Source organism: Phaenicophaeus curvirostris, chromosome 4, assembly GCF_032191515.1.
Source record: "Phaenicophaeus curvirostris isolate KB17595 chromosome 4, BPBGC_Pcur_1.0, whole genome shotgun sequence".
Classification (NCBI taxonomy): domain Eukaryota; kingdom Metazoa; phylum Chordata; class Aves; order Cuculiformes; family Cuculidae; genus Phaenicophaeus; species Phaenicophaeus curvirostris.
In genome coordinates this window covers 46,784,989-46,812,698 of record NC_091395.1, presented here as the reverse complement: position 1 = coordinate 46,812,698, position 27,710 = coordinate 46,784,989, and the positions used below count along the sequence as shown (strand labels likewise).

Here is a 27,710-nt window from a genome sequence, read left to right as displayed (position 1 = left end):
TTCAGTCCTTATAGGTAAAATATTTACAGAAAACATTTTTCGTCTCACATTCCCCTGAAGTCACCCTATCCATAGGTCTAAGATGATAGAACATAAAAGATTTTTTTAAAAAAATCCTAAACAGTTTTCTAACAGAATTTATCTTTATAAAATTGTCTAAGTAACTTGCTGGTCTAGTTAGGATTTATGGAAAGCCATTAGACCGTCTGACATGCGGAAACAGAGGTCACTAGGCCAGTAACCGGCAACATTTTAGTAGCTGGGGGGGATGTGGAAAGGGGATAATTACCAGAAAGCATCAAATCTTTAGCATGGCATTATGTCACAGTGCGTAACACTTCATTGTTCTATTTTTCTATTTCACATTTCAAGATCTATTGCATACATTCCGTTGATCAGCAAGTCTAATGTGGACACAAAGGCTCATTTCCTACCCCATACTGTACTTTGTAAAAAAAGTTATCCAGTTCTTCTACCTAGACAAGCTTTCAAAGTTTATGACCACATTTCTCTGCGTGTTACTTCTATAATGAGACTAAAAGTACAGGATATGTTAAGCCACATTTCATATTTTTGGTCTTGGGCAAGTTGAAACAAGGCAGGTAAACCCAAAACCCCATACTTTAAGCTACATTTAAGTGGGTATGGTTGAATACATGTGTGAAACATTTAGATATCTGCCAGGAGATAAGCTCCAATGCTGAAAACACTACAGGCATGCAAGTATACGACTTATGGCAAATTAGGCTCTACCGCCAATGATTGATAGAAATGTCTGCCAAGAATTTTTAACCATCACAAAAACCTGAAAACCAAATCACATTCACTCCATCTGTTTGTAAAACACAACAGCCTTGTTTTTGTCCCAACTTTGAAAACATTTTAAAGTTTGTTTAGTAATAAAAAAATAGCATGAAGGTATTTTGAAGAAAATACTGTTTATCAATTGCAATGCAGCAAATGGAGCAGGGAGAGAGGGGTTTGGCATCTGGCTGCACAGGATACACACAGGCCTCTCCAGCCCGCTGAAAAAGGCGCATAAACAGCAATTTTCAAAGGGCCAATGCGGGTACGGGTTGAGTCAGCTCTGCATCTGCTGTTTTGTAGTAGGACTGAGCTGGACCATGTCCAGCATAGATGCAAAGAGGCTCCGAAACAGTTTGGAGTGCAATTAATTTAGAGGAGTACTTTTCATATCTTTGAAGAAATATGCAGATCTTGCAACTTCTACTTACATAACTAAACAAGTATCTAGAAATAATTTATACACTAATTTGCACCTTAATAAGAAGGGAATGGGTGACAAACAGGACATCCATACCTGCTCTGGGCTTCCAGAACCAAGGTGTTCACATCCAAGCCACAAAACATACTGTTTGTGGATGGTGATTTTTAAGGAAATCCAAGTTCAGAACTCAACTGTTAGCAAATTTTAACTCCTTTGGAAAAGCCCATCCCCAAACACATCATCATTGCTAACCCTCACACATTCACCCTCAGCTACTAAAAGCAGAAAGCAGTGTCTGGTAACTGTCCTCCCCTCACAGCCACACAGTTGCTTCCGAAGGCGGGTTCAGGGATCATATTGCATATTCATTTAATTCAACAAAAAGGTGTTTCGGTAGGAGTCATGCAGAATAACATAGCAAAATGGACAATTTGACAGCAAGCCAATTTGGTTTTGCAAGGTAAATCAAGGAGCCTAGGATTGTGCGCAATTAAACAATAAAAAAAGAAATTGAGGAGTCCCAACTGCAGGGTGCAAGCTGCAGGAGACTTCACATGCCTCTCAAACTCACCAGGGCTCAGACTACCCCAAGCTGGGCACAACGGGTTCCTTTTCTTAGGACTATTGGTTCCCAAATTGCAAACCAACAGGCATTAAATACACGGCAGCTGGGACTCCAAAAAGCACGTACACATGGCTGAAGTAAGATTCAAACTGTACTTATACTTTCTGAGCCCATGTGTGCCTAGATCATACTGTGAATCAAAAAATCACAGTACTTATATCAAAATAGCCTATGGAAACCTTCAGTTCAGCTATATCCATTTAACAGAGGCAGTAGAAAGCTGATTAGCAGGTGTGTATTTAAATAGATTATTTTCAGCTAACGCTGCTGTTACAAGAATCCTTTTCTAACACCTTGTAAACAAGGTAGGTCTGGCTAGCTTATTTATTTTTCCTAATTTTTATTTTTGAAACAAATCTTTTAAAGCCAGATGGAATTGAAGACTTGCACAGTTTATAATTTCTATGATTACATTCACTCCCTTTATGTGCTGCAAAGAGAAGTACAGATAGGCTAGAAGTGTGACGGTTTTGAGACAAAGAAGCTGCATGAAGGTAAATGCTCCACTGAAACCACGGTCTGGAAACCTTACAAAGGGAAGGGAGCCTGAGGCCGCCATTCACATCCTCCTGCAGAGCTGACCCAGAAAGATCAGCTCTGGGAGGGCAATGGCTGATGACTTCATCCAGCAGCATGCGAGCCAGCATCCCGAGCTGATAGCTCTGTGCACTTGGGCATCACAGATCCATCAAGCTTGGTTGCATTTGAAGTTCTTTCTAATTACCAACCTACTGAATGATATATTCTTGCAAGAAGTCCCATGTATGAGCTCAGCAGGCTGATAAAAAAAAAAGCATGAACATAGGTTTTTGGGAAGCTCATTTAAGAGTAAGGCACCCTTGGGAAAAACTAAGTGTTCAAAAAAAAGAAGTGTTAACGGGCAAAAGTGCTGGCTAGTTTTTGGTCTGCCCATCTAAGCTGATTTTTTCCTTTCCTGAGAAGTGACAAACATAATCCCAGGACTGATCAAGGAAAATTAATACTTAAGATTCAAGCACATGGAAGAAAAAACTTTCTTGCTCTGATAGCAATTCTTCTGAAGAAATGAAAATAACTGAGTATAGTTTATAGTATTTATAACACAAGTTTTTAGGAATGAAAGCAGCCCATTTCCACACTAAGAGTTCAGTTTTCTGTTGCCACTCTAGGGTGACAGAAGTGCTGGCTCAGCCGATGGGGGAACAACCTTCCATCCTGCTGCTCCTTCTCCGTTTTCTGCTCTGGCACCGGTGCTCCTCCAGCCATGTACTGAGCCAGACCAGGCAGCTTTGATACAGCAGCATCTGAACCCACTAGTTTTCAGCTGGCTCTAGCTACCCAGGCAGCTCGCAGCAGGGCTCGGTGCATGGCTGCCTGAGCAGCAGCGCTGGCACAACGTAGAACAGAGGGACACAAAGGCAGAGGAAGGCCAGGCTCACCCCTAAGACCTGCCCAAAACAATTGCAAAACTGCAGTCCAGGTGCTTCATCAGAAGGCAGGTTAACAGCTGCAGCTCGACAGATGCCAGATTGCACCAAGCTCCAGAGAAGACTCAGCTTTTTAGTGCCATGCTTCAAGAAAGAACCTTTCTGCAGTGTCCTTGGTATGCTCATCTATCTACTTAGACTGCAAGGCTTTCTCTGCTTGTAATACCTCCCATTCACACATTTGCAATTTTATGCAGCGTCAAATAAAGCTCCCACAAAGCTGCATTTTAACATCACCTGCTAAACTGCGTGACAACAATAATGACAAGTGGAGAAGCTGTGCTCTGCTGCTTCAGCTGGAGGGATGGGGAGACCCCTCCCTCCCTACCACCATTCCAGCTCTGAGGAGTTGCCAATATATGCCTGCTTTATTAATCAGTGCTAAAAAATAATCTGAATATTAGACACACCACCTGCACATAACAAAACCTACATTCCCACTCAAGTTTGCCTGAGACAATACGCGATTTCCAAATCGTGTTAAAACAAACATTTCCAAGTTTTCAATAAGTGATGCATCTGAAACTGCTCTGCATGTAGTACTTCTGCTTTCAATGCTTTTTCTTTTTCCTTTTTTAAAGTGGCTTCATCATAACAGAAGTGTGCTTTTATAAACTGCAGCTTCACTTTCAAGTGCTACCATTTTCAATCCAATAACTTTTTGCTCTCCACTAGATGATTATGCTCTTAATTCAAATAAATTATATGAAGTTACCATAAAATGCAATTATATCAAGGTTCAAAACTGACAGAACCAGCCTCTACATATTACAGCTCAATTTCATATTGTAACTGTCCACTAGAATGAGTTCAAAGATTTAATCTCAGCCTGATAGCATTTACACTCATACACCTACAAAGCAGTAAAGCAATATGCAGATTTTGCTCAGTATATATTACATGTCAATGGATATTTGCCAGGAAGTCTCTAGGAGACAGATATAAATAAGTTTGGGATCAAACAGAAGTATACATGCTGTCAGCCATCCTCCCATTTTTTAAGAAAGTGAGTGATTTGGTCATCAGACACATGTTTTGAGAGGAGGCCCTGCTAGGCGCAGCGAGAACAGTGCCAGGAATTCGGTGAACCTGGGGTCATGCTGTCAGGGCTCCAGAGAAATGCAGCAATTAAAGCATCTGAGCAGAATTCAGTTAGAGAATTAAATGACTGCCATTACAATACCAGAGCATCTGCCTTTCAATAGATCTGTTTTGGTGCATTTTTATTCTCATGAAGAATAAAAAAACCCAAGTCTTACCTAGTTCTCCTCGAAGGTTAACTAGTTCTTGAGATAACTCTTTACACTGTTTCAGTGCTTCTTCCCTCTGCAGAAACAAAAACACAAACCCAAACATTTGGTTACTAGTGATCTGAGCAGGGCACCTTCCAATTATTAGTAGGAAAACAAGAGGCAGGAGCAAGAAGCCAAGATATGAATCATTTAGGATAACAATTCTGCTGTTACAAAATACACAGATGTTCTTCTGTTGTTAAGGAAGTTATACTTTAAAACAAAAGAACAGCTTTTTCCAGGATAAAATTGCAATTAAAATCCTACTTTGCAGCAATTAACCATATATTTTATGGTGGGTGTAGGAACGTAAGCCTCCAGAACAAATCAACTGATAGCTGTCAAGGGCACAGAAGTAGAGTACATATGTGAAAGATGCATGCATTAAATATTTACCTTAAGCTTAATCAAACAAACCCCAAAACTTTGCTGAATATTCCAGTCTGCTCAGTCTTCCATGAAGAAAAGGCACAGCCCTGCTCAAAGCTGAATACAATACACTCCATAGCTCACAGTTAATTTTAAGATAGATGATTTTCTTATATTTAGAGAATCACAACAAATCTGTGTTCAAAACAAGCAGAAGCACCCATTTCCACAGGGTAAAAGAGCCGGCCAGGCTCCTCTGTCCCTGACCCACGGCCCAGGGAGATGTGCAGGCACTGTCACAGCCACAGCTGAGTGGCTGCAGAGCTCAGCAACCAGCACCTCATACCCACGTACGCAGTGTGAAGGTGACAAGGTCCAGGCTTCTCACTGCTGGGGCGCTTTCACCTTGCTCACCGCCAAGCTCCTACCCAGCTCCCTGCCATCGCAAAACGCTATGAAACAAATACAAATTACCCTTGCTGCAGCACACTGAGAATAAAGGCACAGTTTGCTGCTAGAGCAGCCCATCGGTCCGTCCTACTCCGGCAGCTCCTCGGCACTCATAGGCGACGTGCAGTTGGTGGCACCACCAGCCAGGCTGGTCTGGCCACGGCCAAGCGGCAAGACTGGACCTTGTACCCCCACGTTCTCCTACTTCCGCGCTGATCGCTCCGACAGCAGCAGATACTGCAGCTTCTGCAATTGGCACAAGCAGACAGCGACTACTTAAAGCCACAGCCCTTCTTTTATGAAAGGCGAGCCCCAGACATTAGACCGATCGATCTCCACTTGCTTAAATGACAGCCAGGGCTGCGAAAGAAAACGCTGCTCTTCTCTGTGGATAATGGAGCTTATTTTTAGCTATTTTGAGATTGCTATACTCTGCTTTCACACTTAATTTGTCGATACAAACATAAGCCACGGGAGGCCTGAGCTGAATGGGAGAGCCACAGATACAGCAGCTTTGCTGCTGTCAATGCCCAGGCTTGTGTTCATTGCCCCTATGCGGGCAAGAGCTTAAAATTCACTTTGCATGCTTTTCCTTTCGCTAGGAAACATTAAAGAAAAAATAACATTGAACTGACACCAAAATCACTTAGACTTTTTCTATTAGCTACTATGCAACTGACCATGGCAGATGAGTTCGCACACTGCAAGGCCACACCTGCACCTGGTTTTCCCCAAGGAAAACCTCACCTGTACAGCAGGTTCCCTGTTTGCCCCGGTCACTCTTACTGCAATTCGACCCCAGGCTAGTATCAGTACTCACTCACCAGGTCCCCCAGTTTACAGCGCCCTGTCCTGGAGGTGGGGAATATACACTGCAAAACAAATAAAGCAATAAAATACACCATTCTTAAGAAAAAAATTGAGGGAATGAGCATCCAGAAACTAGTCATGCATTGAGGTTTGACACAAAACTAATCAAAATGGGTGATTTTTATGCTACTCACTCTCATCTGCTGCAAGTTATTGGAAATTATTCTGCAGCTAAAAAGGCTGGTTAGAAGAAAGGGACAGCCCTATAACACAAACATTTGTCCTTCTGACCTTGTATGGGAAAGATTCCCTTTTAATCACTACAGTTTCAGCAGTCACAACAGTTATTTGGACACTGACATACTGGCAGGGGTATTAAGTAGCTGTGTTGCAGTTTACATTAAGCACTTAAGAGCTTTTTACACTGACAGTGGGCTAAGATTGAAAACCACGCCTTGCCCTCCACAGTAAATTCTCAAGAGAGCAGAAAACTCGGTTATTGAAAGGACTTGCCCTGCTCTTCCCTGCTTAGGAAGGAGAGATGAGTCATCTCGCTCCTGTTTGTGCTACGGACACAGCATCTGATGATGAAAATGTGAATGCTGCAGTTATTTGAGCTGCATCTTAGCATGCTAGGACACAATCACATAGGGGACCTGCAAGAAAGTTAACTATCAAATGCTGTGATCTCCTGAGGGGATTTTCCAATGCTTTTACAGTAACCTTGTCCATTACTAAACCAGAGTACAAACACACTTAGTAGATCTTGCTGCTTTTTTTTTTGTTTTGGTTTGGGGTTTTTTTTGTTTGTTTGTTTGCACATTCATTCTTCATTCTAATTCTCAAAATATCATTCTTGCCTGATTTCTCCCAGCCCACTCTGTTAGTAAAACGTTTCAAATTTCCCTCCCCCAGCCTAGAGGCTGGGCCATGCTGCAGACTTTGGAAAGGCTATCAGTTTTGGTTAGTGTTTCCACCAAAAGGCCTGCTTCATGGTCCACGCATTTTGTATTTCTTTTTATTTAAACCAATTTGATGAGAAAAGGGTACATGAAATCATAATATACTAAGGACTTACAGAGGTGGAGACTAAAAACCCAAAATAAAACCAGAATAACACTAGCTTACTAATTTATTTTTTAAAAACATTTAAAACATTTCTTGCTTTATGCTGCTCTTAAGCCCTTTTTGCTTTTACTGGTAGTGTTGGTTGCACCTGGGCCTCAAGCTTGTCCCTTCATAGATTCACATATCAAGACAGGCTTGTATCATCACCTCCTGCTAAAGAATATACTCAAAAAAAGCTAGCCACAGAGACTGCCAGCCTAAAATAAGAAAAGTAAGTTGCTCATATGGTTAAGCAGCCAGAAGAGGTAGTCAGACTGATTATCAGTTAATTTAGCACATTCATATAAAAGTTCTGAGAGAACTCCCATAGCACCTCCCATCCAAAGACAGGCTAAGAGACTTGGGTTTGTTTGACTCAGAGAAGGCTCCAGGGAGACCTTATAACAGCCTACAGCAAAGGGGGAAGTGGCCCTTTGTCAGGAGTGCAGGGATAGGACAAGGGAGAGCGATTTTAAGCTGAAAGAGTGGAGATTTAGATTAGATGTTAGAAAGAAATATTTTACTGTGAGGGTGGTGAGGCATTGGAACAGGTTGCCCAGGGAAGCTGTGGATGCCCCATCCCTGGAGGTGTTCAAGGCCAGGCTGGGTGCAGCTTTGAGCAGCCTGATACAATGGAAGGTATCCCTGCCCATGGCAGAGTGGGTGGAATTAGATGACCTTTGAGGTCACTTCTAACCCAAATAATTCTATGATTCTATGACTGATAGAGAGATCTCCCCAAGAAAACATGCACATTTACAAGACCTGAAGTCTAAGTGCAGTGAAATACCAAAACCCACTTGAAAAATTCCATAAGGGACATCTTCAGTATTTAAAGACAGACATGCACGTGTTTTGAACTGGAATATAGAGCAACCTGCTACATTATGCTTTACAAGACTCTAGTTGAAAAAGCAATACCAGAATTTGAGAGAGCAGAACCAAGGGGGAGCATACAGCACAGAGCAATTTTGTCATGGTTCATTTATACAGGCAAATCTGGCAAAAGGGATCATCCTCGCTTAAGTTGTCAGAGACTCAATGAGGGTTTTCATCCAATTTATAGCTGTTTCTGGTAAGATTTATGAATCTATGCCAAGATCATATAAGGATGACTAAGTACTTATTTCTCTTATTTCAAAATAATCTACTCTAAAGGCACAAGAAGTCCAATCGAGCTTTAGCCAAAACATTCCCCCTACCATAAACATGGAAGGTGTAGGAAGGAACAAGAACAGAATTTGGGTATAGAAGCTTTGCCACAGGCAATAAAAGCAGCGCACCTCTGCTACTGGATGCTACAAAACATTCTCAGCATAAAGCAGGAGACTTGAACATTTCTTATTCTGTGAAAGATTAGGCAGTTAAAAACCCATTAAATGTTTTGAAAACTTGACAATGGAGTTCGGGGTAACGTGTGCACCATAGCAAGCTTTTGGGAAGGTGAGGTATGCCCCACAACAACTGGATGGAAAAAGAAGTCACAGCTAGGGAGTTGGAGAACGTTACAATTTCAAGAAGACAAAAATGACCAAGTCAGGAAAGGGATAAATCATGAAATTTGTCATTTATGATTGTGTTACTGGCAGTTGCACAGCCCAATCACAGGCTTTAGAGTATTTTTGCTGGCAACTAGCTATTTTTGCCACAGCTTGAGATTCAAACAGATCAGCCTATGGTCATTTTAGATACAAATGACAGTGAATATGCATCAACATCTAAACAGTTTCTATCACTCTGTTTTAAAAGCAGAAAGCTCTACAAAAGTTCACACTTCAGAATGAACAAAAGGGTATTTATACCAAGCACATAACCAACCAACCGGCTAGATACCTATACCAAATGTTTGTGGCAGAAAGGTACAACATACTTCCAAGAGGTCAGGTTATGAGCAGTTATCAAGCTGGAATGGGTAGGTGTTCCTCAAAGATCTCACAGCTCTTTGCAGAGCCCAAATCCAGAAGCATGCAGTTTTATGGGAAACTGGCAACACTTATTTTGTTAAGAGGATGTGCAAATAGCTAGACAAACCATTTCAGGTTTCCCAGCACAGCCCTGCTGGTGCCACATGAGGTGGCCCTGGTGTGGCAGCCCCATACTCTGCCTTTGAGAGTCACAGACAAAACACCTTAGTCACCTTTTGCAAGTTTTTCATCCATGTTAAGATCTACAAGTCCTTCAACAGCTACTTGATGTAAAAAAGCAAACCACAGTAGAATCTGGGTTTCAAGTATGCATATAAGCTAACTTTACCCTTCTGTTATTAACTATACGTACATCACAGTTCACGTTTGGGACAACTACATTTTCCTTCTGGAAACAAAACCTGTACTCTTCTGGAGTTGTACTAAAGAAGAATTCATAAACACCAATACTGAGAGTTTGCATTTATGTAACAAAATATGAAAGACTGGCTGTTGCTTTTGATTTCAAGCAGCTCTGTCACACCAGTATCTTTGTGATAAGCTGCCTATCGCAGCTATCTAGTCTACCACACATAACATTATCACCTCGTCCAGAAGCTTTGTGGTATTTCAAAATTCTTAGCAAGCCCCCATCACTTAACAAAACCCTCTCCCTCAGTTTTTTTATCCTTAGATAAATGTTTCCAGACCTCCCTCAAAATTGTACTGCTGTAAACCCTTGTATCTGAACAGGTTCAGAAGCAGCATTATGTATTACTGGAACAGAAAATGGCAAAATCCCAGTACAATGCAAAGGAACAGACACTGCCCACACATAGGTCCTGAAATATCTCAGGAAATCAGGTTGCGTCGTGGAACTTTTCCCATGACACAAACATAGTGACCATGCTGGAACATGCCCTCTTAATGCTGGAATGTGACCTGGTCCCTGCCTAGAGAAGATGGAGAAAAACCCAGACAATGCTGGTACCAAGCATTCCACAGCACGTGGGCAGGCAAGCTTTGTGTCTCATACAGAGAGCAGGAGCTGTACCTGTCACAGGCAGAACTGGAAGGTGGAAACGGCTCTGAACCGGAAGGCTGTGGATCAGCTTTCTGTTCTTATCAGCAATACAGATGAACAAGGCATTTCAAGAGTCAAGACTTATGGAAGAAGAACATCAGGTGTTAAATATAAAAGCATTATGATACCTTTTGAAAAAACAATTTATTAGACCACACTAAATAAAAATTTGTTCAGAGTGCGTAAAACAGCCAGGAAGCACTTAACACGTTTTACTTTCACACACAGGTCCAAATCAATTTTACTCTGGAAAGGACAGCCTGATTTTTAAAAATCTTTTTTCAAACCACATGCACTTATCTCTAAAAATCTGAACTTAGAGAGAAATTCTGAACATCTTAAAAAAAAAAAAAAAAGAAAGATGATTATTTGCACGCAGTTCTGTAATTTAGATCTTACAGAAAGTGGATTTGGTTTGTATGGAAGAATAGACTATCATTTAACTATTAAATACTGGTGCAGTCTCAGTTGCAACAGTCTTAATACCAGATGAGTGTTTCTCATCTGAGCAGCTATTCCTCTTATGGACAAAGCATTAGAAATTAGAGTCTACTCCATCCTTGTCCTGCACTACTCACGAAAAGATGAGCATCACTATTGGCTGTAACGTTAAAATTGAATCACATCTTTGCATAAACTCCACTCACTCATGTGTCATCAGCTATAGCCTGGAGGTAATTATGAAGGGGTAACAAAAGGGCCATTCATATCCGCTTCGCAGTATGACATTTACTTTGACTATTTTGGTCCTTATACTACAGTATTTCTACCAGTTCCTGCTCCTTCTTTGTCAGCCCAATCCAATCCTCTAAATAAATCTTGTAGTTAGAAGTCAGTGATTTTAGATTTTTTTTTTAAATCTCACCTGCCCAGCATCCCACTTAAGACACTCTGGAAATGTCATTTCTTTCAAGTCACTCGGGGGCAAAAGCAAGCTAAAGAAAGGAACCAAGGAAGTGGCACAGGAAACAGGATTCACATCCTCTACTCCATGTTGACTTTTGAAAGAAGTAGCAGATTATTATGGTAATAAAGTGATAATGTCATTAACCATCTCAAAACAATAAATATACAGTGAAATTATTATTACTAAATTATTCTTGGCCTTGTTAGCGTTACGTGTTGCTTTCTTACCAATTGAAATATGCAATCAGTTTTCACCTTGACTTACTACTTCAAAAACCTCAGAAGATAACACTTACATGATTTGCTACCAGAGGTCCATTGTAATATTGAATATTTTACTACTCCCATTTGGTAAGACTATTTGTAGATAATCAGATGTTTATTCCCTGATGTGTAGTGCATGAAACGCTAAAGCAGAGAACCAGCCAAACAGGATTCCTATGAGTCACTTAATATTTAACACAGATCATACACTTGTGGCTCCTTATGCTTTTACAAGCTTTACACAGGATCTTATGCTCATGTGTGATCTTTGCCTTCCTATTTAGAAGTGATGTCCACTTTAGTGCAACAGATTTGTAAAGTTAGGTCCAGATTTAGTAATAAGCACTATTTAACTCTAATTCTCTGTAATGGCCTGTTTCCTCCTTTACAGAGTTTTTGAACTCCCAATATTAGTTTTCACTTGCCACATAAAATGACTCCTTCCTTCCCTGTAGAAATTCTGATCTAATTAAAAAATCTAAGCTTTACTATCCAAGTTCTTACTGCTCAGTATTTTCTAAAGTTCTTTGTCTCAGTTCATCTCTTCCGAGTATGACAGTCTCCATCAGATACCAAGACCCTTGGACAAGTTATACTGTCACAACTTAAGAGTTCTCATGTCTATAAAATTTTAATTATCTTCATAGTTCTTTGAAATGTTAAGAACATGAGATCCTATGCTTGAGCAAAATATTACAGTATTTTCTTTATGACACTCCATTTTTAAAGCTGTTTAGAATTCAATCTGAAAAGGCAGTACAACAGAAGAGGGAAACAAGAATCAATTATCTTCTTTCTTTCACCAACTACTCCCATTAATTTTGATTATGCAATTAATATATCTAATTTGCTACTGTCATGAACATTATCTAAATCAAATATCCTTATTCTCTCTTGTAAAAAGTTGTGTCAATATTTTGGAAAGCCAGATTTCAAGAGCAGAAGTACACTTTGGATGAAAATCTTAACATGAAGCAGCCAAGCTTGGTGTTAGGTTCTAGACAATCAAAACTATAAACTTAACTCAAATGGCAACTGCTCTAAGTGATAGGCCTACCAATATAATTTGGATTTATAGGCCAAAAAAAAAGACTGTTCCAAATCTCTTTCTTTTAGTATAAGTGGTTTTGTGTTTAGTCATGCAATGTGTATTTGTGCTCCATAAGCTGGATATGCATTTATCATTTTATTAACACATCTTTTGCTGAATGTCCACAAAGGCCAGGACAATTTTTTTTCTGATACAAGTGTTCATGTATTCCTAAATGGAAAAGAACTCTCTAAAGTGCAAAGGAGCTCCCAAAAAAACTAATATGGATGACTGTAGAGACTGTAGAGTCAAAATACATCAGGAAATGCCAGCTGTAGTAGCTCATGTACTAATGGTTAATTACTATTTCCACACAGAAGTACAAAAGCCTGTTTCAGCCACCAATTTCTAGCACATTACTTGCGGTGCTTCCTGTGTCACATCCACAACTAGTAACATTCACATATTATTGCCATGGCTTTATAGCCTCTCAAATGGCATTTCCCTCTATGAGGAAAACTTCTTTAAGATGTCATCACAGTTATTCCCAAGTAAAGGTCATACTGCAAATAACAGTCTTCCTGTAACCACACCAAGAGAAGCACAACTGTGAAATTCAGTTTCTGTTGAATTCTGTAATACCCTGAGGCACAAACACAAATTTAAAGCTCATTTCTACACCAGAATCTGTTGAGAGTTCTCTAAACACTTAGATTAATTTACTAAACAGAAAAATAGAAATAACTGTTTATAACAGTTAGACTTTTTACTATCCAAAGTTTCTTTAAAACAGTCTGAGTAGTTCTGAATGTGGCAATTTATGCATTAAAAGGAAAGGAAAAGACACACTTGAAAGTCACAAAGCCGCTGAAGTCACTCTAACATTTGTAACCCTCATACATTACCTTTCTACCTGAAAGCTAAATCTCCCTAAAACAGTCACAATGAGATTTAAAACCGAAGTAGTACTGTGCTGTTAAAAAAAAAACCAAAACCAGCCCACATGACAGAAAATGTAAGATTTTCAAACTGTCCAGCTGCAGCACTGATGCAGCCCTGCGGCAGGAGAAGGGGCTGAGACCCCTCAGGAGGCAAGAAGTAGAAGCTCATGCAGGAGTCATTATGGTCCCAGTCTCATCAGCTGGTGATGTACTTCTGCATGACATCACAAAAGTAACCCAAGTTTGGAGCTTTCCTTCCCAGGGGAGCATGTGGCTACTACCCACAGCTGTGGACCTCTCAGGCACACATTCCCATCCTACCCCAGTGCTGCTGGTTCTCCTATCCCACTCCTTCTGGCAGTGAACCTCTGCAAGGGGGCATGCCTGTAACACTTCAGGTATGGGCAGACCTGTAAAACTAATCAATCATTCTTCCTGACTGGATGCCTGAACTGGTTCCTCAAGGCCAGGAGAGCACCAGCCTATGCAGACATGAGGGCAAGGGAAGGGAGGGCAGGGATACACAACCGGCAGCCACGTCCTGATTTACCTCAGACATGCTAAACCATGTATTTAAAGCTTCTTTAAATGCATCTGTTACTGAAGGGGCAAAAAAATAAATTCAAAACTAATATGCCAAATTAATACCAGGGGAAGTTAAAAGACCAGCTAAAATGCAGCGACGCAAATTTCAGAGCTTAATGCAGCTAAAGGTTAACAGAAGATGGCTTTCCTTGGCACTTTAAGCCCTTACTGTAAATAGCCAATTTCACCATTTCCTCTGTACTGCCACTTTTCCTTTCTAGTCTGGACTTAAAAACAGGAAAATAGTTATGAAGTCACAGGAATTAGCAGTGGATATAGGGGACCGCAGCAATCTAGAAAGACTAAGCCTGCTTCTGTGGCAGAAGTACGTTTCAAACTGCAAACACCACTAGTAAACATACAGCTGTCTAACAATGGAAAAACTTAGCACAGCCTGGTGTGCTCACTGGCCACACCATCCATTGCTCTCAAGTATTCTAGATGCAAAGAGGGTTTCCATCTGGTATTAACCCAGCGCAACAGTAGCTCCTGTAAGGTAGAAATTAGGTTTATAGGATTTTCTAATTCGGAACAGACTTGTTAAAGGTAGTTAAGCATAAGCCCGTGCTGGACAAACCCTGATAGCTCAAGAATGAAGGCATTTTCAGAGCCAGCTGTCAATAGTGACAGCTTGAAGAAGTTTGAGCTCAAGCAGAGTTTTGCAAGAGATTCCTGCTCTGACAGAAACAGCATAGCAGCATTGCTCAATCTCATCTAACCCCTTGACAGCAGCCTCCCAACTTCACTCCAGATGGGCTGGCTGCATTTTCAACAGAGGTCATTACCATTTGCAGCTCTATCCCATTTCAAATGAGGTCATAAGAAGCAACTTTAAGCTTTTGTGCAGAAATGCACTGGACTCGAGGAAAAGCTAAAAAAAAAAGGAAAGTAAACCCAAGCAAATGCAACAGCTGAATCACCTCCCAGTAACTTCAGCTTTGCAGAGAAAGTGGGAGAGGCTGGAGCAGGTTTTGCCAAGAGACTTGGGTTGGGCTGCAAAGCCTCAAAATGACCCAGCAGCTCACTCCAGCTCTTTTCTCCATTTTGCTAGGCAGCCCATCCTCAACCCTACTTCACCTTCACACTGGCTCTGACCACACTTTAGAATGGCCCATGTCACTAGTCTGGCAGACACTCTCTGTGGCTCAGTTAGCTTTCTGGTAGTTGCAAGCTGAATCAGCCTTCTGTAGGCACAGCCCAACACCAGAGGAGGAACTCCTGGTTACGGAAAGCTGTTTCATCAGCTTACATGGCATCAGGTCACTTAACACTTATTCTGCTGGGAGGAATGGAAGCACAGCTTTGTTCTTCATGTAAACACCTAAGCATGATTTATTTATTCAATTTTAAGCCAGAAAAGCTGAAGCTACTTCCAGTTGGCTCTACAGCAATTAAGCTATATGCTCTTGCTTTAAGAGTTAAAACTTAACACCAAGTTTCTCCGTGAGCCTACCCAAAGAGTTTGAAGACTAGAAAGGGGTCCTCAAGAGATACTTCAGGAAAGTAAACATATGGCCAGTTGAGATTAAGTTAGCTATACTAAACTCCACACCTCACCACCAGAAAGGAAAAAAAAAAAACACCCAACCAAAAAACCCCAAATAAAACAAACAAACAAGCAAAATCAACCACAAACACACAAACCAGAACAACCACAAAACCAAAACAAGCCTCTGGCGTTCTCTAAAGTATCCAAATCCTACCAAGTCTTTCCCTCAGCTAGCTACCAAACTACTGCTGGTTGCATGTGCTTCGACATAATTCTCAAAGATTACTCATTTTATACTACTTGATAGAAGTAACATTTTTTTCTTTCTGTTTGCAAAAGAATAACAAAGAGGAAGAAGGAGCAAAATCACTATTTTTTTCCTCATAGTTCTCTCTTCTATTTTCAACACTGCTTCTTGGAGTATCCCTGAATTTGAAAAGGTTGCCATACAAAATACTTAAGAGAAGAATCTAGGCCAAGATGCTGAGTTACAAAAGTTACCAAAAATCAAGGTGCTTATTATAATGTAATTACAAGATTGTACAGAAGTTTAACAGCAAAAATTTCACATATAAGTTTCATAATTTCATATTAGATGACAGGCTTCCAAAAATCCCGTATCAAATAGCTTTGAAGAACTTAAACTCGTTCCCTAGCAGATAAAGGTGTTCCAGTCAAGAGTAAAAAAAAAATCCAATCAAAAAAAACTCACAAAACCAGCTAAGAGTCACTGTTCTTAATGAGCTGAACCAGACTTTGACTTAAATGCAGTATTTTAAAATTAAATGGGAGTGATCGGATATTAGCCCACAAGAAGAGGATGCTATGATTCTGTCAACATACGAAGACAACTCAGTGCCTTTTTGTATACCAGACTATAAAAATCGGTGCATATTGGAAAAGCTGAAATTAAAGTTATACCAATCTTGAAACATTAGTTTTAAATGTGAGAGCAACTGCTACTAAAGCCTGCATCAATTGCTGCAGCATAAATCCGTAACTGCTATCACAGAATCATAGACTAACCAATTTGGAAGAGACCCACCAGATCATCGAGTCCAACCATTCCTATCAAACACTAAACCATGCCCCTTAGCACCTTGTCCACCCGTGCCTTAAATACCTCCAGGGAAGGTGAATCAACGACCTCCCTGGGCAGCCTCTGCCAGTGCCCAGTGACCCTTTCTGTGAAAATTCTTTTCCTAATGTTCAGCCTGAACCTCCCCTGGCAGAGCTTGAGGCCATTCCCTCTTGTCCTGTCCCCTGTCACTTGGGAGAAGAGGCCAGCACCCTCCTCTCTACAACCTCCTTTCAGGTAGTTATAGAGAGCAATGAGGTCTCCCCTCAGCCTCCTCTTCTCCAGGCTAAACAACCCCAGCTCTCTCAGCCGTTCCCCATAAGGCCTGTTCTCCAGCCCCTTCACCAGCTTTGTTGCTCTTCTCTGGACTCGCTCCGGAGCCTCAACATCCTTCTTGTGGTGAGGGGCCCAGAACTGAACACAGTATTCGAGGAGCGGTCTCACCAGTGCCGAGTACAGAGGGGGGATAACCTCCCTGGACCTGCTGGTCACACCGTTTCTGATACAAGCCAAGATGCCATTGGCCTTCTTGGCCACCTGGGCACACTGCTGGCTCATGTTCAGTCGGCTGTCAACCAACACCCCCAGGTCCCTCTCCTCCAGGTAGCTTTCTAGACAGACTTCTCCCAGTCTGTAGCACTGCATAGGGTTGTTGTGCCCCAAGTGCAGGACCCGGCATTTGGCCTTGTTAAACCTCATGCCATTGGACTCTGCCAAGTGGTCCAGCCTGTTCAGATCCCTTTGCAGAGCCTCCCTACCCTCCAGCACATCAACACTTCCACTCAGCTTAGTGTCGTCCGCAAACTTGCTAAGGGAGCACTCAATGCCTTCATCCAGGTCATTGATAAAGACATTGAACAGGGCTGGACCCAGCACTGAGCCCTGGGGAACCCCACTTGTCACTGGCCTCCAGCTGGATTTCACACCATTTCCCACCACTCTCTGGGCCCGGCCATCCAACCAGTTTTCCACCCAGGAGAGTGTGCGCCTGTCCAGGCCAGAGGCTGACAGTTTCTCAAGCAGAATGCTGTGAGAAACTGTGTCAAAGGCTTTACTGAAGTCCAGGAAGACCACATCCACAGCCTTTCCCTCATCCAGCAGCCGAGTCACTTTGTCATAGAAGGCGATCAGGTTAGTTTGGCAAGACCTGCCTTTTGTGAACCCATGTTGACTGGGCCTGATCACCCGGTTCTCTTGCATGTGCTTCATGATAGCACTCAAGATCACCAGCTCCATGACTTTCCCTGGCACTGAGGTCAGACTGACAGGCCTGTAGTTTCCTGGGTCCTCCCTGCGACCCTTCTTGTAGATGGGCACAACATCAGCCAGCCTCCAGTCCAGTGGGACTTCCCCAGTCTTCCAGGACTGTTGGAAGATGATGGAAAGGGGTTTGGCCAGCACATCCGCCAGCTCCTTCAATACCCTTGGATGAATCCCATCCGGCCCCATAGACTTGTGGGTGTCTAGTCCGGCTAGCAAGGCTCTGACCACCTCCTCTTGGATCATGGGAGCCTCATTTTGCTCCTCTAGCTCCTGGGTTTGTAGACAGACAGAACAACTTTCTTTACAATTAAAGACTGAGGCAAAGAAGGCATTAAGTACCTCAGCCTTTTCCTCATCCCCTGTCACTGTTGTTCCTTCTGCGTCCAATAGGGACTGTATGGTCTCCCTAGTCCTCCTTTTATTGTTTATATATTTATGGAAGGATTTTTTGTTATCTTTCACAGACTTTGCCAATCTGATTTCTAGTTGAGCCTTAGCCCTTCTGATTTTTTCTCTACACAATCTCACTTTCCTCCTGTAGTCCACCCAAGAGGCCTGTCCCCTCTTCCAGAGCCCATAAACACTTCTCCTCTTCTTGATATCACTCAAGATCTCTCTGTTCAACCAAGCTGGTCTTTTCCTCTGCCGGCTTTTTTTCCGGAACATGGGGATGGCTTTCTCCTGAGCTGCTAGGATTTCCTTTTTGAACAGCTCCCAGCCCTCATGGGCTCTCTTGCCCTTAAGTACTGTCTCCCATGAGACTTTGCCAACCAGCCTTCCTTTCCTTAACTTCAGTTTTTTTTACTCTCTAAAGTTTTCAAGGCAGACCAAATATTTCTAGCATAACATCAAACTGTTAAGGTCACTACATATGTCAAACTGACCAGAAGAAACAAGTATTAAACCACATCAGATTAATTCCACTCTAAATAACAGGTGCATTTCAGATTTTTTTTAATGAAATGTGGATAATTTTAAAACACCACCAATAATGCAGGATTCAATAAATAAAACCATTATAACTCACACTATTTTAAATAGCTCAAAACCATATCTACCCCATATATACCCTTCTACCCAATGTTAGATAACAAAGCAAGGTTGTGCAGATTAACTGTTGAAACTTGTCCTTCCTACAAGGGCAGAACTTTAAGTATATACTTGGATACATACTCAACCCTGAAGGACTGACTACAAACACCTAAAAAAACTTCCCTTCTAAAAAGGATGGGAAGCTGCAAAGAGGCAGTTAAAACTTGGGGTCAGGGGTTGTACTTTTTTCTGTCCAGCTGATGCCAGGAGCAGGTTTACTGCTACCTCCACAATAAAAAACAGAAACCACTGGAATGGAAACAGATGTTATTTATTAGTACATTCATATTTTCAGAAGCCCTTGTTGAGAAGGGTTCAACAAATTCAAGTAAAACTTGATTAGCTGTGACTTCTTACCTTAGATTGCAGGTGCTGGATTACCAGTGTTAATGCTTCAAACTTCTGGTTACCGCTTGTCAGGAATTTTTTCAGCTGCAGGATAATACCACTTTGTGTCTCACATTTTGTTTTGTACTGTGTCAACTCAGCTGTTTTTGTGCCAGTCGAACGCACATCTGTGGAGGCTCGAGTCTGTACACATGAGCTCCGAGGACTCCGTTGCTTGCCCTTGTCAACTGAAACAACAACAAATTAATACACACTCTACGTTGAAGTCTCACCAAAACTTAAGACAGGCACAAAAGAAAGTAGTTAAATTCTTAAAAACACTTCCTGAAATACTACCTAGGAGAAAGATTTATTGCATTGTGAGCAGACACGACCACCTGCCAGGTTTATTTCTAACACCATAACCTCATATACTATATTTTGCACTTCATCCTTACCTTCACATATTTTGTGGCTTAATTTTCAACATACTCTTCACACTGATTTGAATAAATATTTCAGAAAAATGCAAGATTTCTGTCATCTTACCTATCCAGTAACTAATTTCTAACATAAGAGTTGATCACTTCTGTTTGCAACATGGTTTTCATATTTCGTGCGCTCTGAAGTACTACTGAATACAAAACCATTTTACTTGATCTTTTTTCTTCCTTTCATATATTTCCATGGCAAGAACTCCCCTCTCTGCAACTCAGGTTTGAGCTTTGAAAACCAGAGGTCTTAAAGCATTTCATAGTGTCAGCAATTTCAGTCAGATGGAAGAGACTTTAAAAAATGCTCTAAAATGTAATATATTAAAGTTTGCCCTCCACTAGTCACATCCAAGTATTACATCATTACTTGAACATTCCTACCTATGTTGCAACCTCAATCCTTTCGCAGTATACCACAATCTCATGTCAGAGGAAACCACATTACATAATCCAGGCTTGATTTGTAAACACCATGGTCCTTACAGGTTTCTCTGCTGCCTACAGACTCAAAAGGTAGAACAGTACAGCTGTGCAGATAGGGCCAGTCTTCCCTGTTTGACCACACAGGGAAGAAGCAAACATTTCTGCAATAAAAGGCTGATGCAATACATAAGTATCTCTTGGTAATTTAATGAAGACATCTTAGCAGATTACTTAGCACAGAAAAAAACCAAGAGGGGAGATCTGGAGAAAAGAAAAATAAAAACATGCAGGAAAAAAGGGGAGACAAACTAACCAAATAGAAGTAGTTGCTTATGTATCCTTTCTTAAGCCAAGGCACCTGGTTTAAAGGTTGTCAAGTGACTCTGGAATAGTCCTAGCAGCGTAAGGTTTAATCACACAACTGGAGACAGTATTAATAACAAAAGTTTTGATTCTCCGTTAATGTTGGTCTGACCAACACATCAAATATTGCATTAACATATCAGTCTTGCACAGCCTTCACTTGTTTTCCAGGCATTTGAAAATGCTTTTCCTGTTCAAAATACTGATGTCCTCTGTCCCTTTCTTACTGAGCCAAGTGTCAAATGCATCCTGAACTTATGAATTTCCCAAAGAAATCCTCTCTAGGCAGGATTTTCCGTCATCCCTCATACTTAGAGAACTATCAGCTTATTGCTTTATCATGTTCATATCCTCCTGTATTCTTGAAGAGTTCACCACACTTCTCAGAGATGCTGACTGCTAAGGGGTATATCTTCAGTTAGAAACACACTGTCTTGCAGTGTAAAGTAGAGCTGTTAAAAGGTATATTAACAGGATAACTCAAATCAAAATACAAATCTGTAGGGGGAAAAGAAAGAAAAAAAAAAAAAGCTTGGCTGACAGTTCTAGTCAGTGTAATTTTACCACCATTTTAACTAATGCAACCACTTTTTTTCTTGCAGTGCAGACATAACAATGTCCTACTTAAGTAGACCTCTTAATTGAATGACAGCTCACATTTGAAAGCAACCATGTCTGATTTCCAGCAATGTTATGGAGAATACTGTGTTTAGGATAATAATGGTTACCTTCTGAATCTCATTCAGCAATCACAAGAAACCACAATCAAGTGGAAAGGAAAAAAAGAGCAGGGAATAGAGAATAAACATGGACAGTCAGTCCTTCCCTGCCCTACTGGCTCACGTACTGCACCTCCCTTCCTGAGTGCTCCATTTACTGTAACTAGAGAACTAGAGCACTCTTCTTGATTTAAGGGTACTGGGTAAATTCACTGATACAGATGCTACAAGGTCATAATTTAAATAACTATATGAAATGACTTTCATATCCATTTTTAGGCCCCTGACAAAGCTGTGTAAACCTGGACAAATGTTTGCAGACAATTTTTATTCGTGGAAAAAAACTGCATCATATACTGTTACCTAATGAAGTGTTGTGTTTTTTTTTTTATTTAAATACAGGGACATAGGCGCAAATGACAAGACACCAGATATCCATTGTTTCCAGAACTCAGCCACCCTTTATCAGTCTGCCAGTTTCACATTGCTGCTATTACCATGGTGCCCAGACTACCAAGTCTTTTCCTAGAAGCTCATTCAAACATCCAACCAAGCCAAACCTGGATACTATACTAAAAAAAGCTGAACGAAACACATGCACTAGATATATTCAGTGACATTCCTGCTGGCAATTTTATCATAGACATGTGCTGTACACAGTCACTTCAAATGTTGAAAAGCATTTCTCTGCTGGCATAAACCCTCTGTACCACGAGCTGCCTCTACAGATTAACACCAGTGACACTCTGATGTTTATTTATGGCCTGTGTACCCCTGGGCAATGACAGATTGTTTCCAGACTTGTATAGAAGGCACAGTGTGATGTTAAAACAAAAGCCATGCTTTCATTAAAACAAGTGTCCCAAGTCTAATTATTGACACAACACATCAATGATGCACTAAATTAAAGACAGTACTGATTACCAGCCCAAGTCCATTTCACTTTAGCCTTTTCTTTGCCTCCTTTGTACAGCAGACTTATAAAGCAGAACAAATTTCATCCTTAAGTTAGGTTCTGGACTCCTCTACAACAGGCTTGAAAACATCGCAATCAGAAATCAAGCCTTTCAACCAGACTGAAGACTAGAAATCAGATTCTCAACTACCACATGTAGCACAGTAACTTGACAGAACCACCATCTAAGATCCTATCCTTCTCGATACCACGAAACAAATGCCAAACCCAAAACATTACCAGTTTTTTTTTTTGCAAAGAACAAGCCTTTTTATCCCTCAATCTTTCACAGATTTGACTTTGCTGGCAAAAGAACACCCTGACTTTGGAAAAGGTCCAAAAACCCTCCCACTCCCTCTGCAGTTGCTACACGGATGGGAGCAGCCCACTCCAGTTCTTTGGAAAGAGTACTAGACCCATCACAAGCTTTTCCATAAAGTGTGTTTTCCCATGCATGGTTTCTCTAGTTAGCAGGCATTCAAAAGCAAGAAACACACAACTGTCTGTACATCAGGGTGGCTTCCATAAAGTTACATCCAAATGCCAGGTTATTGCCCACTGCTTGACGTTATGCTTGGCTGTCTATCTCAGAACTTGCCTGGTGCTGCTGGGTTCACGAGCCCCTCTATCTTGTGCACTTACTGGAATACCAGGTGAAACATCTATCACCCACTATTTGGTTTGCAGAGCCAAATCAAAGCCATCCATTGCCTATCATGTACTAGGAAGGTCTGTGCAGTAACACCTACACTAGCTAAAAACCTTACTTCTTTAAACAAGAGATGAAATTCCTAAAAAGATAACATTTCTTAAAAGCTTTCCAAGTAGCCTAAACAAACTACCTGACAAACACAAATAGGAACAACTTCACTTCTCTCCCCAGCTTTTGCAGTCACCATTGTCTTACCCCTAAGCACCTCCTTTTCACATTCCTCATCCAATTTGTTAGCTTCCACAGGTTTTTCAAAACCCATGTGTGTCTTGTGTAAGCATTTTTCAAAGAAAAATCCTTGCTCAGCATCTTCTCTTGTAGGAAGATGCAGGCTGGTAAAAACTTTCTGTCTCTCCTCCATTTTCTGGAAAGCCTTGTCTACACACATTAAATTGGTGCTCACTTCTTTGATCAGTAAGACCAGATCAGCCTGAGTATTTAATCGAACTTCCATTTCTTCTCTTACTCGCTGGATTTCCTCAAGCACAGTTCTTATATCCATGTGACTGGATTTCACCTCTGCTTTGAGATCTTCTTTCACCTGTTGCTGGCTCCTCTGTAGTGCCAACATTGTTCTGATTTCCTTTTGCGATGTTTCCACATCATGCTTCAGCTCCTTCTGTTCAGCATGCATTGCCTCCTGGCTAGCTTTAACTTCTGCCAACAGAGCAGCAAGGCACGCCATCCTGATCCCACGGGAGTCGTAGGACCTCTTCCAGTGTCACAGCTTCCAAGCAGTCAGGGACATTTGTGAGCTGGTGCAGATTTCCCTTGATAGCAAGAGAGCTAGCACATAGCCCTTGGTATGGTATCCTACTGCAATTCACAGCCTGCTACAGCAAAAGTACTAGGTAGAAGTCTTGTTCAAGGCAAGACAAAGGCACTAAGTAAACACTTAAATAAGCCAGAGCTCCTTCTCAGGACTCAGCCAGAGCACTAATCAGTTTAATTGGCAGATTATGCCACACCTGAATTTTTTAAAATCTTTTGCTGACGTCATTGTATGTGGGATGTCGCTCCAAAAGCCACTCCCAACAGTCATTTGATCTGTGCATCAACCAAAGCGTGCCGGGGCATCAGTAACCAGGTTTGTCACAATGCAGCCAAGCACTCTGCAGGAACCAGAGGGCCCTTCCTTTCCAACAAAAAAGCTCAAAAGGGGCCCACATTGCCTGCAGGAGCTGAAAGCCAAACAGTTCAACAGTGCTTAGCTATTTCAAGTGTATATTCAACAAGGTGCTTATGTACCCATCCTCCTGCTAATATTTGCAGTGAGGGTTTGGGAGTACATCTGTGAACACCTTGGACATTGACCCACTCCCACTGAATGCCCTCCTCATCCCCACAGCTAGCAATACTTTTAGGAATCTTTGGAAGAAGCCAGATTCCAAGGAAGCTCTCTAGTCCACAAACAATAAACAGTTACCAGACCAATGTGGGAAAAATGTCTAATGAGATATTTTTGGCAGGTTAAGGTGACTAAGCCTTTTAGTTATCAGGTCTAACTTATAAGTTTTCTTTGTAGAAGCTAAGGCTTCTTACTTTTAGGCACAGAACTCACTACAGGTCTGGATTCCAAGTAAAAATGGGCAAATTAATGGCCACACTTTTAACTGTTTTACTACATAGCTATTTAATTACTCAGTCACTAGATTTGTTTGGAAAAAAAGTGACCAAAAAAATGTAGATCTTGGTCTACTGAAGGTGTCAGCCTCTGCCTTCAAAGAGGTGAGCTGTATTCAGTGCAATACCGAGCATTCAGAGCAGGACTTGGAGCAGCACACAAGATGGAGCTCAGGAGAGCTTTGACACCATAGTCTTTGCCCTGTCATGGCTCCAGGATGCTTGCGAAGACAGTAATGATCCCACAGACACTCCAGAGCAAAGGATCTATGTTATCCATCCAAAACCACAGTAATTCCCATCAGCACTGTTTTAGACTGGGAAGTGTTACAAAGAATGCTGATTATCCATGCATGCACAGATGCAGGATTCCAACTCGCCACAATGTTTCTTTGACCAGTAGCAATCTGGGGAGATCTGCTTGCAGTCAAAGTTTACCCCTTTCCAGTTCACCTTCTACACTACTGCAGGCATACTCATGGGACCAGGAAAGCATCAGAGAGACATCCTCTCCATAGATCACCTCAAGGTTTACAGGTACCTCCAACTGTCCTGCTACTGCAGTGGCATGACAGCCCTTGGTGGACACAATGCTGATGGTGGACCTTTTTCCTGAGTCTCCACACCACCTGCCAAAAGGCAAGACACAGGCTTTCTAACAGGATTTCCTCCACAAAGCTACAAGCTTTAGGTGTAGTTTCTTTCCCCCCCATCCCCTTGCCCCATTTCTAGTTGGACAGCCATCCTGAGAGCTCCTGAGCGTTATTAGTCACACAGTCACCACTAGGACCAGTACGCAAAACAGACTGCAGAAGCATAATCTGAAGTTTGAATCCTTTGACAAAAGATTTAGGTAGGTGAAGAGAGCCAGGTATAAGCACTAGCATATTTCTGCATACCTAGAACAACACCTGCAGTAATTCAGCTCAGCAGTGTAACACTTAAGTCCAGCCTTCACCAGTAAGGAACCAACCTTAGTGGCTCCTAAAAATCTCACAAAGGTGAACACTTGCAAGGCCCTTGTCAGACACTTCCTGGCAGCAAATGAGAAATCAGCTGAATTGATTTCTTCTGCTTCAAGTATGATACAGGTAAGGAAGGGGTGTCTCTCTGTGAGAGGGGAGGGAGTATCCCCCTGGCTCATTGACTTACTGTTCAAGATCTAACTCTTTCTGACAACCCAAAGGCTGCAACCTCCTTTCTACATGTGTGCAAACACATCCCAATTGCCAAGTGCTCTCTGCTATAATATAATACCATAAAGAAAAGCTCTCCTTGGAAATAAAAAAATAGGGCAAGGACTAGAGAGGGCTACAGAGTAGAGTACTGGCTACACGTAACAGGATAGAACATTTGGATGAGAATATATCTTCGCAAAGTAAACATATACTCATATTTATAAAATCAGCCAAATCACAGCTGAAAAACAGAACTAAGGAAATGCTGCCAACATATCCTACAACCTACACTGAAATAAGTTATAGAAAGCATTACAAAACATGTATTCTGCAAAATTAACAGTCATGAAACACTCATAGCTAAATTTGTTCAGGGGAGTTTTGAGCTGGATCTAATTTCTCCAAATTCACTGATAAACACTAAAGTAAACTTGAAGGTCTACCTGTTTTGATTAGAGCCTGAAGAACACACGCACGTACACTGCTGACCTTTAGATACTCTACCTTTTCCTCCTGTGAGCGAGCTAGTCCCATTGACCCAGCACTGCATTACCCATGGGCCTGATGCTGGGTTTTTTTTTCCCTTCAGGAGTTATCAAATCTTAGTCTCACATCTGAAATAGCCCATGGGTCAATACATAACTTCACCTTGTCTGTTAATCTTTACAAAGCTAGTTCTGAAGCCTCAGAAAACCTCTACAACTCTACCACCATCCTGTCCCGCCACCCTCCCCCTGCCAGAACACATACAAGCTATTCAAGTAATGCAGCAGAACGACTGATCAGCCATTTGATCTCACAGTTTTGATATTAAAGTTCGCCCTGTGACAAACTACAGCGCTTCAGAGAGGGAGACTTAAGAATATCCACACAAATAAGGAAGCAGATGTGTTTAATCTGCAGCAGTACATACATTATGTTTGAGAGGACCTGGAAATTTGGCTAGCTGTAAATTACCACACTGAATTCTTTCAAATCTCCTGCTCTGGGCTATAAACCCCCAGAAGCAGTTTCAGACAAATATACTGGGAAAGTAGTCACAAAAGGAAATTAACAGTGTCTCTGGGGGGCTCAACAGCCTAGACTTGGATTTAATTCTTTCAATACCCCCAGACACTGCACAGCTCAGTCAACTGTAATTTTTGCTGGCATCCAGCTTGGCAAGCAGCTAACACACACCTTGGTGCTGTGTCTCTCTTAGTCAAGCTGTTGACTGTACAAACAGACTCTTGAAAAAGGGATGCTCCATTTCTAAGCTTTGCCCCAGGCCTGTCTGTATAAGCTGGTGCAGATAGCCCCAACTTGCTCTGTTCATAAGTCAAGCACACCAGTCATGAGCCCATTCCAATCCACAGGAAACCAACTTTATTTTTCAGAGTTGTGCCTGAATAATTTGCCCAACAGAAATTCTGAAGCAGACACTGTATCTCAAACTCTTCTAGCTACTTATTCAACTGGTCCTGTCTTAAGAAGCTGGGGAATGAGAAACAGCACTTCCCATCTTAACATCTCCCTTTGCATCAACATGGTCTAAAGCTCAAGAAAATGAGTAAATGCTTTATAGAGCAGAACTGCAGCTCTCCCTTTCCTTTATTCTTACTGTAACCTCTTGAGTTTCCCCTACTCTTGGTCAGCCACTAGCCTGTGTCCAGGAACACCAGCATATTTTGATTTGTGATCAAATCCTTTTCAAGTTGTTCTGAATAAAATAAACAGTATCCATCACATGTTTTAAAAAAGGTCGCAAGAACTGAACAAAATTTAACTGCAGGCAGGTAGAAACTGACCTAGATGCTTAAACTGACTCAGCAGGATTAACACATGCATAGCAGAAATCCCTCCACCTTTCTTTGCAAGGGTACAAAGGTGTTTCAGCATATTTTTCCTTAAATGCTGGTACAGCCTGGAAGGTAAGTGCAGATTCATCACATCT

The 27,710-nt window shown here is 41.5% G+C and overlaps 1 protein-coding gene across 3 annotated transcripts in view; it reads right to left on the bottom strand.

Moving 5' to 3' along the window:
• Positions 1-27,710, bottom strand: part of LOC138720128 (microtubule-associated tumor suppressor 1 homolog) — a 54,878-nt gene that overhangs the window by 11,987 nt on the left and 15,181 nt on the right. The window contains exons 1-3 of one of the 3 annotated variants that reach the window (XM_069855969.1): positions 23,172-23,882; positions 19,341-19,558; positions 4,579-4,645 (exon numbers count right to left, since the gene is read on the bottom strand). In XM_069855969.1, coding sequence (XP_069712070.1) covers positions 4,579-4,645; positions 19,341-19,558; positions 23,172-23,661 — 775 coding nt within the window. In that variant the 5' untranslated portion in view covers positions 23,662-23,882. Of the gene's footprint in view, positions 1-4,578; positions 4,646-5,454; positions 5,646-19,340; positions 19,559-23,171; positions 23,883-27,710 lie in introns of those variants that run through there. The other 2 variants (XM_069855970.1, XM_069855971.1) reach the window with 2 other exon arrangements.